General features: G+C 38.2%; 1 protein-coding gene across 2 annotated transcripts in view; it reads right to left on the reverse strand.

Annotated features, from left to right (window-relative positions):
* The window catches only part of LOC126262810 (uncharacterized), a 162113-nt gene that overhangs the window by 61780 nt on the left and 86168 nt on the right, over positions 1–14165 (reverse strand). For both annotated transcript variants that reach the window (XM_049959654.1, XM_049959652.1), the window contains exon 6: positions 10766–10920. In XM_049959654.1, coding sequence (XP_049815611.1) covers positions 10766–10920 — 155 coding nt within the window. The remainder of the gene's footprint in view (positions 1–10765; positions 10921–14165) is intronic.

Raw genomic sequence — 14165 nt, forward strand, 5'->3', positions numbered from 1 at the left:
GCAAGATGGCGCAACTCTGCACATTGAAAATAATCTACGTTGAGCAGCTGCTGAAGCTGCTATTTATTCTGGCTGCAGGGCTAGCTGAAAGACGACATGTTCAGTGTTTCGATTGCTAACTTAGCTGCACTGAAGGCACGCGTTGCGCAACACATTCTGAACGCGACACCGGAAACACTTCGATCAGTTGTGGAACATGCTGTTTCTCGATTTCAACTTGATGCAGAAAACTGTGGACAGCGTGCTGAAAATGTTTTTCCATCAGTCACACTGAAATTAACAATCCGATTTGATCTAGACTGATGCATTCTATGCATTTTTTTGGCCTCAGGACAATAAAAAACCGATTTTTCCCATCTGATGTGATATGACCTTGCCGTGGTAGATCGGCTTACGTAACTAACAGTATCACACCTGTACACCCATGCACACTGAGTACTACAGTTTGTTTATCGTCAAACGTATACCTTGGGCATTGTTGTATGAGTCATTTGTAGTCAACCACTATTAAATTATGATGCTTGCAGCGCCATCTATTGCTACATTTTGTAAATATTTTCCTTCTGCCATACATTTTCTCCTTCTCCGATAATATTCTGTTGCAATTTGTCATCATTCTAACCAGTGGTGTCATTTATACAGTGGTTTGAAAGTTTAATTATAATCCAGGTTAATGGTTCCTACAAGGTCAAAGTCATATTCATTCACTACACATATCTACATACAAAATAGGATTGTGGTAAGTTTATTGGCAGACATACAAATTTGTTAGCTCTCAGAGTTCGGTGGCCTTAATAAATCACTCGCAACTGCAAAGTTTTGTCATAAATGTCCAAAGCTTACTTGTCACTTTATTGTAATAACCGATGCACATCTCAGGACAAATCATAAATTCAACAAAGTTTAATCTATCCTTAATATTCACACCACCTCAAACTCCTGATATACATAGGGATTCCAGAAAGTAAGATACACATGTCATCTCACGCTAAGACCATTGCACAACATGAGCAAATTGTCAGTCTAGAATACAATTTCCGGGTTTCCTGCAGGTACAGTTCCACTGCATTCTAGCCAATAAGTGAATCATAGCATAAGAGTGAAATAGCTTGGCAACTGGAAATGTACTCCAAAGTTGAAGTACACGGGGAAGTATGGTTCTTGTGGACAAGACGTCTAAATCACAAAAATTCACTGTGAAATTCTGGCAGTAGAATGTTCCAACCATTGTCAACAGAGAGCTTGTGACTATAGTGGCATGTATCTGTTTTACCTTGAAGTGTGGTTCAGCATTCAATTAGCCTGGCATCATAACATGTAATTTATTTTTTGAATTCCCTTCATAGTCAAAGTCATCAGGAACAAGGTTTTGACAAAAGTTGAACCTTACAGAAATACTTATTATTTTATTATGCCTATCCTGTATACTGCTCCTAATGTGTGAAACTGCTTTACACACACACACACACACACACACACACACACACACACACACACACAGATGTAGTCTTCCATCTCATAACTAGCTGATATTAGAAGTTGATACTGGCTAGTTTGTAATTTTCAGTCACACAGCAGTGTATCATGTGCAACTGACAAAACACTAGCAAACAGCATTCACAAGCCACCGTCCATCAAATAGTGTCTCTGAAAGAGAGAGTGGAATATACAATGCCTTAAACATCCACAAGTGTAGTCACAAATAACTGTTGGCATGGAATTTTCTGTGTTCAATTAATAAGGATAGGCAGCTGCAGTTTTGCATACAACATGATATAAGACTATGTTAATAAACATATTAAAAGAAATCAGCAGTGTTGGTGACCATTATATAAAAGTGAAATATTTATTTACCCTAATATGAATGCTGATGCGAGTTACCAGCATCTAAAGAGATATTGTGGATCAATGCATACCCAAAAAGAATGAGTACTACATTTACATCCAGCTGAATACAAGGTTACAAAAAAATTCAGTACAAAAGGAAATCCAACAGATCACCACTCGCCACATGGGAAAAACAGGAAAATTGTTCAATCTTTGGCCAACATCTTTGTTCAGGGCCCAGGCGCGCACACGTAACACTTGTATCCCCATCAATAGGAGTAATTTGTTATCTGTTTTACGTAAAAGCTGGCTATAAATCTACTCCAGATTACTTACCGTTTCCTGATGATTGGTACTGGTGACTTAAGTCATTTTACAAGGATTTACACAAGATGCGGGCATTTATGAACAGTGCTGTATTATGTACCCTGGTGTCCAAAATTAAAGCAACAAACTGCTGTTTCTCTGTCCTGTGTTTAATTCATGCTATAATCATACAAACTTTCAACAGGTGTCCATACAATCCGTACAATTGTGTACTGCATGGAAGATGACATTTCAGTCAATGGACAACCATGCCAATGATAGCGTCAGGTACCTCTCAAACGGGGTAGTGTTTGCCGGGTAGTTCCACATCCACAGCAGCCATATACACAGTCCCAAATGGTGCAGTATGGCACAGAGAAGACACCTACCAGACACACTGTGGTGGAGGGTCACAGGAAGCAGGACAGTTGCTAACTGATGTGGGCAGATGGCTTAATGTGAATCTTTCTGTTGTTTCTCAGACATGGCAACAGTTTAGAGAGACCAAAACTGTATCCCAAAGACTAGTTCAGGACTGACTGTGACATCAGAGAGAGAGAGAGAGGACCGATTTTTACTGTCAGGGCACAACGCTGCTGCCTTGGTACTGCACGGCAATTGACACCTGACCTTGCAGCATCCACTGGACATGTTGTATTGAGACAAATAGTGTCCAGAAGATTTCGGCAGAGTGGCCTTTATTGTTGGAGACCAGCTGCACATATACCTCTAACGTGTCTTCACGGAAGGGAATATCTAGAGTGCAGTCTTCAACATGCCACCTGGATGGTCAAACAGTGGGCCAATGTTCTTTTCACACACAAGTCCCAATTTGATCTGGAAACTGACTCTCGATTGATTCGCTTCTGGAGTGAACATCAAACATGATTTCAGATCCAAACATTGTGGTAACAGACCAGTCCTGAGGAGGATCCCTAATGGTGTGGGCAAGAATTATGTTGACCAGTCTAACACCTCTCCATGAAACTGTATTGGTGAATCAGCAAGGCTCAACTGCTGTAAGGTATCATGACGAGATCTTGGGATCTCATGTACGACTGCTGTGAGGAGCTGTGGGCCCAGACTTTGTACTGATAGAAAATAATGCCGGACTTCATAGAGCTCATGCGGTTGACATTTCCTTGGAAATGGAAGGTATTGCACGCATGGCATGGCCTGCTCATTCTCCCAATTTGAATCCCTTAGAACATGTCGGATACACTAGGGAGACACGTTACATCACATCAGGATCCACCAACCACTCTCCAAGACTTGTGAGCAGCTCTGTAGGAAGAACGAGCATTATTGCCTCAGCTCGAGACTGACAACATCATTTACAGCACGTCCCATTGTCGTCAGACCTATATTGGAGCCATAGCTGGTCACACCCTATACTGAGCAAATTAAACAGTTGTCAGAATGTGTGTGCAAATCCAACAAGCTGGAAAAACAAAGAACGTGTTTTTACAGCTATGTATGTTGCAGTTGTTTATGTCCTGTGTTCGTTACATTGTTTCTACTTGAATAACACCTGTTTATACTGTTTTGTGGTAAAATAAATGTAGCCTTGCAAAATTTCCATTTGTTGCTTTCATTTTGGACACCAGTGTATTTCACTGTCTTAACTACATCCTGGGATTCGGGATGGTGCACTCTTCTTCAAGTTACATGGTATAGGTCATCATCAATGACACAGATGACATCAGTTATTACATTCCATCTTCAACTGATCCTGATGCTCAAATCCTTGCATTTTGATAGCCTCTTGGCCACCTTATCATAAACATTTCCATCACAACTGGACTGAGACACTAGTTACGAGCCATAATCTATCTGAACTCAACTCCATCTGAACAGGCCTCAAAAAGCCCAATGGTACTGACTGACTGCCTAGTCATCCTCAGCTGATAGGCTACCAAATAAACATTATCTTGGATGATGATATCTGCATGTTTCTTGAGTAATTCTTTTATTACTATTACTATTATTATTATTTTATTATCAGGTTGCATATATGAAGGGCATATGGTCAGCAAACTACTCTCCTGGCCACTGTCAGTTTTCTTAACTGGAGCTGCTACTTCTTGATCCTGTAACTCCTCAATTGGCCTCACAAGGGCTGAATACACCCCACTTGTCAACACTGCTCACCAGGCCCAAATGGTCACACAACCAAGTGATAGCAAAGCCTGACAGCACTTTGTTGATATGATGGGAATCTATGCTACCACTGCAGAAAGACCATCAGTATGATCTAGCTGCCTGATATACAAGAATTCACAACTGTTATCTGTTACTATGCAGTTGGTACGTATTTGCTGATCATATAGGATAGTGTTAAATCCGGCTATTGCAACATCGGTGTTTAGTCATATCATTTGTTAGACATACCTAGTACTCTTTGCAGAAGTCAGTATCATTACCTCCTTGCTATATGGGGACTTCAATTGGATTGGATTGTTTGGGGGAAGAGACCAAACTGCGAGGTCATCGGTCTCATCGGATTAGGGAAGGATGGGGAAGGAAGTCGGCCGTGCCCTTTCAAAGGAACCATCCCAGCATTTGCCTGGAGCGATTTAGGGAAATCACGGAAAACCTAAATCAGGATGGCCGGACGCGGGATTGAACCGTCGTCCTCCCGAATGCGAGTCCAGTGTGCTACCACTGCGCCACCTCGCTCGGTGGGGACTTCAACGTGAATAATTTGAACAGCAGTGTGTCTGACAGAACAGTCCAACAGGCACAATATTTCAGTGAGCAACCCTGACACCATCGTGATTTACATGTGTTGTACCATCTGTACACTGATTAACTGACCATATGGGGAGCGCATGAATGAGGGAAGGTGACTTGCTCAGCCTTATTGATTGCATCAGGTCCATTATAATAGATTATTTTTACAGTTTTGAAATTTTAGTTTTCTACAACAATAAGATGATTGTATCTATGGTACAAATGAAAGATTTTTGTTAACTGATGCTCGTATCCCAATTTCTGGTGGTTATTTTGACAATCACAACATGCCTTTTCAAATATCCCATGGCTGCCAATTCTTTACATCCATATCTGATGTGTCATATGGTTTCCTTTTGAAACTCATATCCCACAGCTGTATATTTCTTATTCATTCAGAATATATTTGTGTCAACAAGATGTTTGATGCTACCAAATAAACATTATCTTGGATGATGATATCTGCATGTTTCTTGAGTAATTCTTTTATTACTATTATTATTATTATTATTATTACTATTACTATTACTATTACTATTATTACTATTATTATTATTATTATTATTATTATTATTATTCTTTACTTTCTCAGACGTTAAGTCTGGTTAAGAATGGAAAGTGACGCGGACCTTGATCAAGCGTCACTTCCTATTAACTGTACAGTATGTGTTATATTGCATTTAGGAACTTTCGGGTAATTGAACATGTATCAATAATTACGGATTTCTGTAGTTGTATGTATATGTTTGGATGTAGCTGTATTGCATTGATGTACTGGTGGATATTGTGTGGTATGACTCCTGTAGTTGATAGTATAATTGGTATGATGTCAACTTTATCCTGATGCCACATGTCTGACTTCCTCAGCCAGTTGGATGTATTTTTCAATTTTTTCTCCTGTTTTCTTTTGTATATTTGTTGTATTGGGTATGGATATTTCGATTAGTTGTGTTAATTTCTTCTTTTTATTGGTGAGTATGATGTCAGGTTTGTTATGTGGCGTTGTTTTATCTGTTATAATGGTTCTGTTCCAGTATAATTTGTATTCATCATTCTCCAGTACATTTTGTGGTGCATACTTGTATGTAGGAACTTGTTGTTTTAAAAGTTTACGTTGTAAGGCAAGCTGTTGATGTATTATTTTTGCGACATTGTCATGTCTTCTGGGGTATTCTGTATTTGCTAGTATTGTACATCCGCTTGTGATGTGATCAACTGTTTCTATTTGTTGTTTACAAAGTCTGCATTTATCTGTTGTGGTATTGGGATCTTTAATAATATGCTTGCTGTAATACCTGGTGTTTATTGTTTGATCCTGTATTGCAATCATGAATCCTTCTGTCTCACTGTATATATTGCCTTTTCTTAGCCACGTGTTGGATGCGTCTTGATCAATGTGTGGCTGTGTTAGATGATACGGGTGCTTGCCATGAAGTGTTTTCTTTTTCCAATTTACTTTCTTCGTATCTGTTGATGTTATGTGATCTAAAGGGTTGTAGAAGTGGTTATGAAATTGCAGTGGTGTAGCCGATGTATTTATATGAGTGATTGCCTTGTGTATTTTGCTAGTTTCTGCTCGTTCTAGAAAGAATTTTCTTAAATTGTCTACCTGTCCATAATGTAGGTTTTTTATGTCGATAAATTCCCTTCCTCCTTCCTTTCTGCTTAATGTGAATCTTTCTGTTGCTGAATGTATGTGATGTATTCTATATTTGTGGAATTGTGATCGTGTAAGTGTATTGAGTGCTTCTAGGTCTGTGTTACTCCATTTCACTACTCCAAATGAGTAGGTCAATATTGGTATGGCATAAGTATTTATAGCTTTTGTCTTGTTTCTTGCTGTCAATTCTGTTTTCAGTATTTTTGTTAGACTTTGTCTATATTTTCCTTTTAGTTCTTCTTTAATATTTGTATTACCTATTCCTATTTTTTGTCTGTATCCTAGATATTTATAGGCATCCGTTTTTTCCATCGCTTCTATGCAGTCGCTGTGATTATCCAATATGTAATCTTCTTGTTTAGTGTGTTTTCCCTTGACTATGCTATTTTTCTTACATTTGTCTGTTCCAAAAGCCATACTTATATCATTGCTGAATACTTCTGTTATCTTTAGTAATTGGTTGAGTTGTTGATTTGTTGCTGCCAGTAGTTTTAGATCATCCATGTATAGCAAATGTGTGATTTTGTGTGGGTATGTTCCAGTAATATTGTATCCATAATTTGTATTATTTAGCTTGTTGGATAGTGGGTTCAGAGCAAAGCAGAACCAGAAAGGACTTAATGAGTCTCCTTGGTATATTCCACGCTTAATCTGTATTGGCTGTGATGTGATATTATTTGAATTTGTTTGGATATTAAGTGTGGTTTTCCAATTTTTCATTACTATGTTTAGGAACTGTATCAATTTAGGATCTACTTTGTATATTTCCAATATTTGTAGTAACCATGAGTGGGGTACACTATCAAAAGCTTTTTGGTAATCAATGTATGCGTAGTGTAGCGACCTTTGTTTAGTTTTAGCTTGATATGTCACCTCTGCATCTATTATCAGTTGCTCTTTACATCCTCGTGCTCCTTTGCAACAGCCTTTTTGTTCTTCATTTATAATTTTGTTCTGTGTTGTATGTGTCATTAATTTCTGTTTAATGACTGAAGTTAATATTTTGTATATTGTTGGTAGGCATGTTATGGGGCGATATTTAGCTGGGTTCGCTGTGTCTGCTTGATCTTTAGGTTTCAGATGAGTTATTCCATGTGTAAGTGTATCAGGGAATGTGTATGGGTCTGCAAAGTAAGTGTTAAATAATTTAGTTAGATGTGAATGTGTTGAGGTTAACTTCTTTAGCCAGAAATTTGCTATTTTATCTTTTCCAGTGGCTTTCCAATTGTGCATGGAATTAATTGCTTGGGTGACTTCATGTTGCAAAATTATCACTTCAGGCATTTGTGGTATCATCTTGTATGTGTCTGTTTCTGCTTGTATCCACCGTGCATGCCTGTTATGTTGTACCAGGTTTGACCATATGTTGCTCCAGAAGTGTTCCATGTCTGTTATGTTTGGCGGGTTGTCTATTTTAATGTGTGTGTTATCTATTGTCTGGTAAAATTTCTTTTGGTTTGTGTTGAATGTTTTTGTTTCCTTCTATTTTCACTTTTTTTGTATCTTCTAAGTCGTTTGGCCGATGCTTGTAATTTCTGCTTCTTTTCATCTAATTGCTCTATCGCTTCTTGTTGTGAGATTTTACCTAACCTTTTTCGTTTTTTGTCTGATATTTCATTTCTTATAAATTGTGTTAGCTGTCCGATGTATTTTCTCAGTTTTTCTATTCTGATCTGTAGCCTGTGTTGCCATGCTGGTTTTGTGGGTTTTTTCTGTGTGTTGGTTGGTTCTGGTCTCTGCCTAGTGTGTATATCTAGTGTAGTGATTGCTCCTATATAAACCAGTAGATGTAACTCTTCCATAGTTGTGTTTTCATTTATATTGTTGTGTATGATTGTATTGATAGTTTTTATTGTTGTTTCGACTTGTGGGTTATTTGGTGGTCTATGCAAGAATGGTCTAATGTCTGTATTTGTGTATTTGTATTCTATATATGTCAGCTGAAATTTTTCTTCTATATATAACATGTGTGTCACTTCGTGTTCTATTTGTGCTTGTTCTGGTGGCTGTCTCAAGATTTCGTTTTCCTTTGATTGTTTAATTGATGCGTGTTGTTCTTTGTTTGTTTGCTCTGGGATGTTTGAGTCCATTACTGTATTTTCTTCTTCTTCTGATTGCACATTATTTTGTTCCAGTATTTGTTGTACTTGTTGTTTGATGTTTTCTAATTCTGACTGGGGTATCCTGTTATTTTTGATTATTACACGGATCTGATCAGCTAGTCGTTGTTCTGTTAAAAATTTTAATTCTGGGTATCTGGTAATAAATGTTGTGTATACTTGTGATCTGTATCCAGTTGTGTTGGTTCCTAGGTTTGTTGCTTGGTAATAACAGAACATGAGGTGTCAATTAACTTCATCTGACCATCTCATCCTCTGTCTTTGTTTTCCTTGTAGGGTGGTTGCAGGAAGCATATCCTGCAAAACACCTCTATTTGGATTTAAATCATTTTCCAGTTGGCTAGCAGTGTCGTTACCATTGTGGGCGGGCATAGGGTTCAAGCGTCGTCCCCGACCATGACGGCACTTGTCCGAGGCTTCTTTAGTTCTGTCCTGAACCAACTAATCACACTAAAAGGGGGGTTAGCCCTGTTAGTGGTTTGTTCTTTTCGTCGCCTTTTACGACTGGCAGACATACCGGAGGCCTATTCTTTTCCCGGGCCTCCACGGGGTTTATTATTATTAATTACCACCACCACCACCACCACCACCACCACCACCACCACCACCACCACCACCACCACCACCAAACTTAACAGAAGCAATACATACACTGCAGTACATATTTCATAATTAAATGAACAGAAATAAATAACAAGTTTAATCACTGAACAGTTTTAATGCATGAACACGTCACATTGACTTTACTGAGCCTTTTTGATATAAGCTGTTCCCTTGAACACTGCATAGGACACTGTGGACATGAGTATTTATATGTAACTGTCAAAGTTGCACCATATTTGTTACGTTTCCAAACGTCAAAGAAATCACAGGCTGTGCAAGGGTTCTGTTTCATCAAGCAAAATCACTCTGCAGTTGGTTAGTGGCTTTGCATTTGACTTGACTCCTTCGTATTCAGCTGTGAGCTCTATTCATGGTGGGATTCCAGGTGTTTCTTAGATTTTATCCAATTCTCCAGATAGGAAGCTGTGTATTTCTTCTGTGGAAGTAAACAGCTTGGTTGTGCCCTTATAGGCTGCCTTTTCTCTTCTAATTGGAGCAATACCAGCCAGGAAATAAAAATTCTTGGTTGGGGCTGGTCATAACCACTAAATTACCTATCTGCAGCTTTCATTTAGGACAGTCAACTTTCATGGCATGAGTTGATTTATACCACAGTGGGCTATCACATTCACCAGTGGAGAAGCGCATTACTAAAACTGTAGTTTTCACAACAGGTTGTTTGCCTGTCCCAAGGTGTTTTGGTTAATTTTCGAAGTATTTAATTTCTGCCATCTATATTCAGCTTGATGTGGTACCATTGTTCCTGACTTGTTAGATCTCGATATAAGATAAATCCCAAGTAAATTAAATTTGCACAGGGCCTCAGAATTATACCTCACCATAATGTCACCTTTCTTGACACTTGTTTGTAGCGAATATGAAAAGTATATATTTTAATTTTAGTAGGATTTGGCTCAAGTTAGTTTTCTACACAATAGTGTTCCACACTTTCAAGTGCTTCTGTAAGCTTTGAGACAGATTTTGCCAATTTTTCTGTGGATCATTTTTGCTGCAGCAAGAAGAAAAAGTCACAGCACAAGTTGTCAGTTTTAGTTACCTAGTTGGTTTATCATATGTACATCCATTACTGAAATGCAAAAAGAAACAAGAATAAGATGTAAGGCAGCTGCTTATAGGATAGAAGTAGAAAGCACATTTAAAAGTGTGCAAAACCAGAAAGAACAACGTCACCATTACCAGCACAGATGGTCACAATGTGCACACCCCACTCCAGGACACACTGCAGGCAAACTTATACAGGGTGTCCCCAGAAGAATGGTCAATTTTCAGGGATATGTCAATGAAGGCAGTACAACTTATGAGCCTCAGGATATCTAATGCCTCAACTTCAAATGGATTCACTATCAAATGGTCATTTACAGTTGCTGTGTAATTCCCTTTGAGGCATTTGCTCCTTTGAGAATGAAGTTTCCCTGTTAATACAGCTGAATCCACTTCTTTATAGAGCTACAGAAAGTTGCTTATAAATAATACTTGTTATTGAAATTTAAGATACCTGGTCCTTTGGATACATCGGCTGCTGATTGGGACTAGGAACTTCAAAGATTGCAATTGGGCAATTAAATCCATCATCTTTCTTTTTAGGCTTCAGTGCATTTAGAAACATCACAGTATTTAAAGGCTCAGGCTGTGCATTTTCTTCACTAAGAACTGAAAAAACAACACATGACAAATTCCAATAACTTCCTGAAGTATGGAATTGACTAACGTAATAATAATAATAATAATAATAATAATAATAATATAGCAGTCACAATGAGTCATCAAAACATCCCAAAAACTATAAACTATCAACTATCAAAAGACTGCATTTAAATTTACATGTCTCACCTTTATAAATTATGTAGTATTTTACCATGCAAATCCTATCACAACCAAATAAACAGAATTCTTTAAAGATACCCCAAAGACAGGACCAGAAATAGCTTTTGGAAAGAGTACGTGATCACAGATGCAAAGAATTCAATGTCAACAATGAACATGGCAAGCAACACATGGTGAGAACAGAAGGCCGCACCATTTCAAGAGTTTAGGTGAGATTTTTCACCCTGAACAAAACGAGAAGGCTGCAGTTGAATGAGAAACAAACAAATCAAAATTCCTATCTTATCAAGCCAAATTCAGATACTACAGTACTGTAGTCAAACAAATATTTACAAGCAGCAGTCACAATTGCTAGAAATATAGAAAAAAAGAAAGGAAATTTTTATGGAAGATTCTGAGGCTAAAAAAGATATGACATAACTTTAAATTTCACTTAAGATCAAACAAGGAACTGTACAAGACATCTGAGAAGACCTCAACCACAGCAAAGAAAGGGTCGACTCTTTGTTGACAAATTAAAATAATAAAAGCAGAAAAGGTGTCAAATAAGATGACTTACCAGAAGAATAGAAAGAAATAAGTCCCATGTGTGGAAGAAATTCACCAGATTCTAGAGAAGTACGGGATCTGTAAAGAAGGTATAAGTAGTACAGTGAGGTTCAAAGCAAAAATGGTGAGAGAGGATGAGCTATCCAATGAAAAATTAAAAACAGGAAGATTCTTGAGAGAAGAGTAAGCAAGAGTAACTTGAAGAATGAAGGAATATTGGTAAAAGATAAATATCAAAAACTGGAGAAAAATTGCAGACCACAGACAGCTAAAAGAAATGAAATAAATGAATAAATACACTATCTGATCAAAAATATCCACACATGATTTTAGTGGACATTAATATCGGGTGTGTCAGTCCATGTTTTTGATGGCTTTAACTCTGATGGGGACATTTCAAAGTGAGATGGATGTCTGTGGAGTAATGGCAGACCATTCATTCTCAAGAAATGAAAAATGTAGTTACAAATGTTGGACACTTAGGGTCTGGAGCAAAGTCAATGTTTTAACTCATCCCAAAGGTATTTCATCGAGTACAGATCAGGAGAATAAACAGGACTTCATGAATATTATTGTCCACAAACCACTGCCTCACAGATGCTACTTTATGATAAAGTGCATTGTCATGCTGATAAAATCAATCAATGTCTCTGAACTGTTCCTCTATTGTACACAGTAGAGTCCTGCATGACCGAGTAAGCGAGCAAAAAATATGGGCTGGGGCGAGAACACCCTAACTGGATAGGCTGCCCGCACTAGTTCTAATGACCGGGCATAGATGCCGTCGGGTGCTGATAACCTCGCTGTTGTGCGCCCTAAAACACTAATGATCATCATCATCGATGCCGTGACCGAATACGTAGCACGTAACTTCAAACACATTACACGTATCATTATCAGTGTGAGACTGCAGCCAGTACTGGCTTCTCATTTTTGGTGTCTTTCTCTGTTATCATGCAGCGCGAGGAAGGCAGTGCAGTAAGACGTAAGATTGAAACCAATGTTTACACATTGAAGAAAAGGGAAGGTCTAAAAAGCCAAGTATGGAGTACATTTCTGTTGGTTGTAGATGAAAACAGTGCATCTACTGAGTACTTATCGTGCATAAATTGCTCTACATTATTGGGCTTCCAGTCGGGAACCACTCATTTAAAGAAACACAGTTGCAAGAAACCTCACAAAGATACAGCACCTTCAGGGATACCAGCAGTAATAAAAAATAGTATTACAGAAAAGTGTGTTGCAATGTGTGCTAAAGATATGAGGTCTTTTAATGTTGTTTCCGGTGAAGGTTTCAGAGAATTAGGCCAAGAATTAATACATCTAGGTGCGCATTATGGAGAAGTTAACGTGGCTGATGTCATGCCACATCCCTCTATTATAAGCAGACATGCCAAAGAACAAGCTGATGCAATACGAAACAGCATAATGCCTTCTGTTATTGCGGAAGTTATTAATAAAACATGTGCTGCGACAGTTGATATGTGGACTGATTCGCATAATCAGGTGCACTATTTGACGCTTACAACACATTACATTAGCAGAGATTGGTCTCTTGTGAACAATGTTTTATTTACAACAAAATTCCCGGACGTTAAGAAGACGGGAGTAAATATTATGAAAGAAATTGAAGAGAGGATGGCTCATTAGGACATTTCGTCGGACATGTTGCACAGTTTTGTTTTTGTCTCCACCAGGGTGCCAATGCAATAAAGGCTTTGGAAAATTACGAAAGTATTCCTTGTGCTGCTCATTGTATAAACACAGCACTTAGCCATACTTTCGATGAAGATAACCTCTTGTTACATCATGCCCCCAACATCGCATCAACAATAAATACTGCAAAATGCATTGTAAGGTAAATTAAGAAAAGTGGCCTCTGCTCATCTTTGAAATCATCGTTGAAACAAGAGGTCTGCACACGCTGGAACAGCTTGTACACTATGCTGGAGTCCTTACACACCCAGTATAACGAAGTTGCTGCTTTGTTGGCGGAAAAGGACTCCGCTTACAGATTTCAAGGATATGATAATGAGCTTGCAGGAAAAATTGCGCATTTTCTGAGACCATTTAAAGAGGCCACAGATGAATTAGAAGGTGAAAAAGAACTGACAATTCATTTGTTCTTTGGTTTCACAAAGTGCAACAAGTCTGCAGTGTCAGTGACACTGACTGTCAGGTGAATAATTACTGCAGTTAAAGGCACTGTTTCATTATGATACGCGATAGATTTATAATTAACTAGCGTAATAGACGTGTACTAACAGATATGTATTTTTGACAGGAGGTGCAAAGGATTAAAAATCGAGCCTTGACTTTCGTTTGTGAGAAGATTGTGATCACTTCCAGACATAAAATTGCTACGTTTCTTTGGCCATCTTTCCGTGATCTTAATATGCTTGAAATAAATGAAAAGCAGGAAATTCTTAGCAATGTGCGACAAATGTGTGCTACTTACGCAGGTACAACATGCAATCATTAACATAATCGTTTTTGCATAGTTGGTGGATAGTGTATTACGG

Source organism: Schistocerca nitens, chromosome 6, assembly GCF_023898315.1.
Source record: "Schistocerca nitens isolate TAMUIC-IGC-003100 chromosome 6, iqSchNite1.1, whole genome shotgun sequence".
Lineage (NCBI taxonomy): Eukaryota > Metazoa > Arthropoda > Insecta > Orthoptera > Acrididae > Schistocerca > Schistocerca nitens.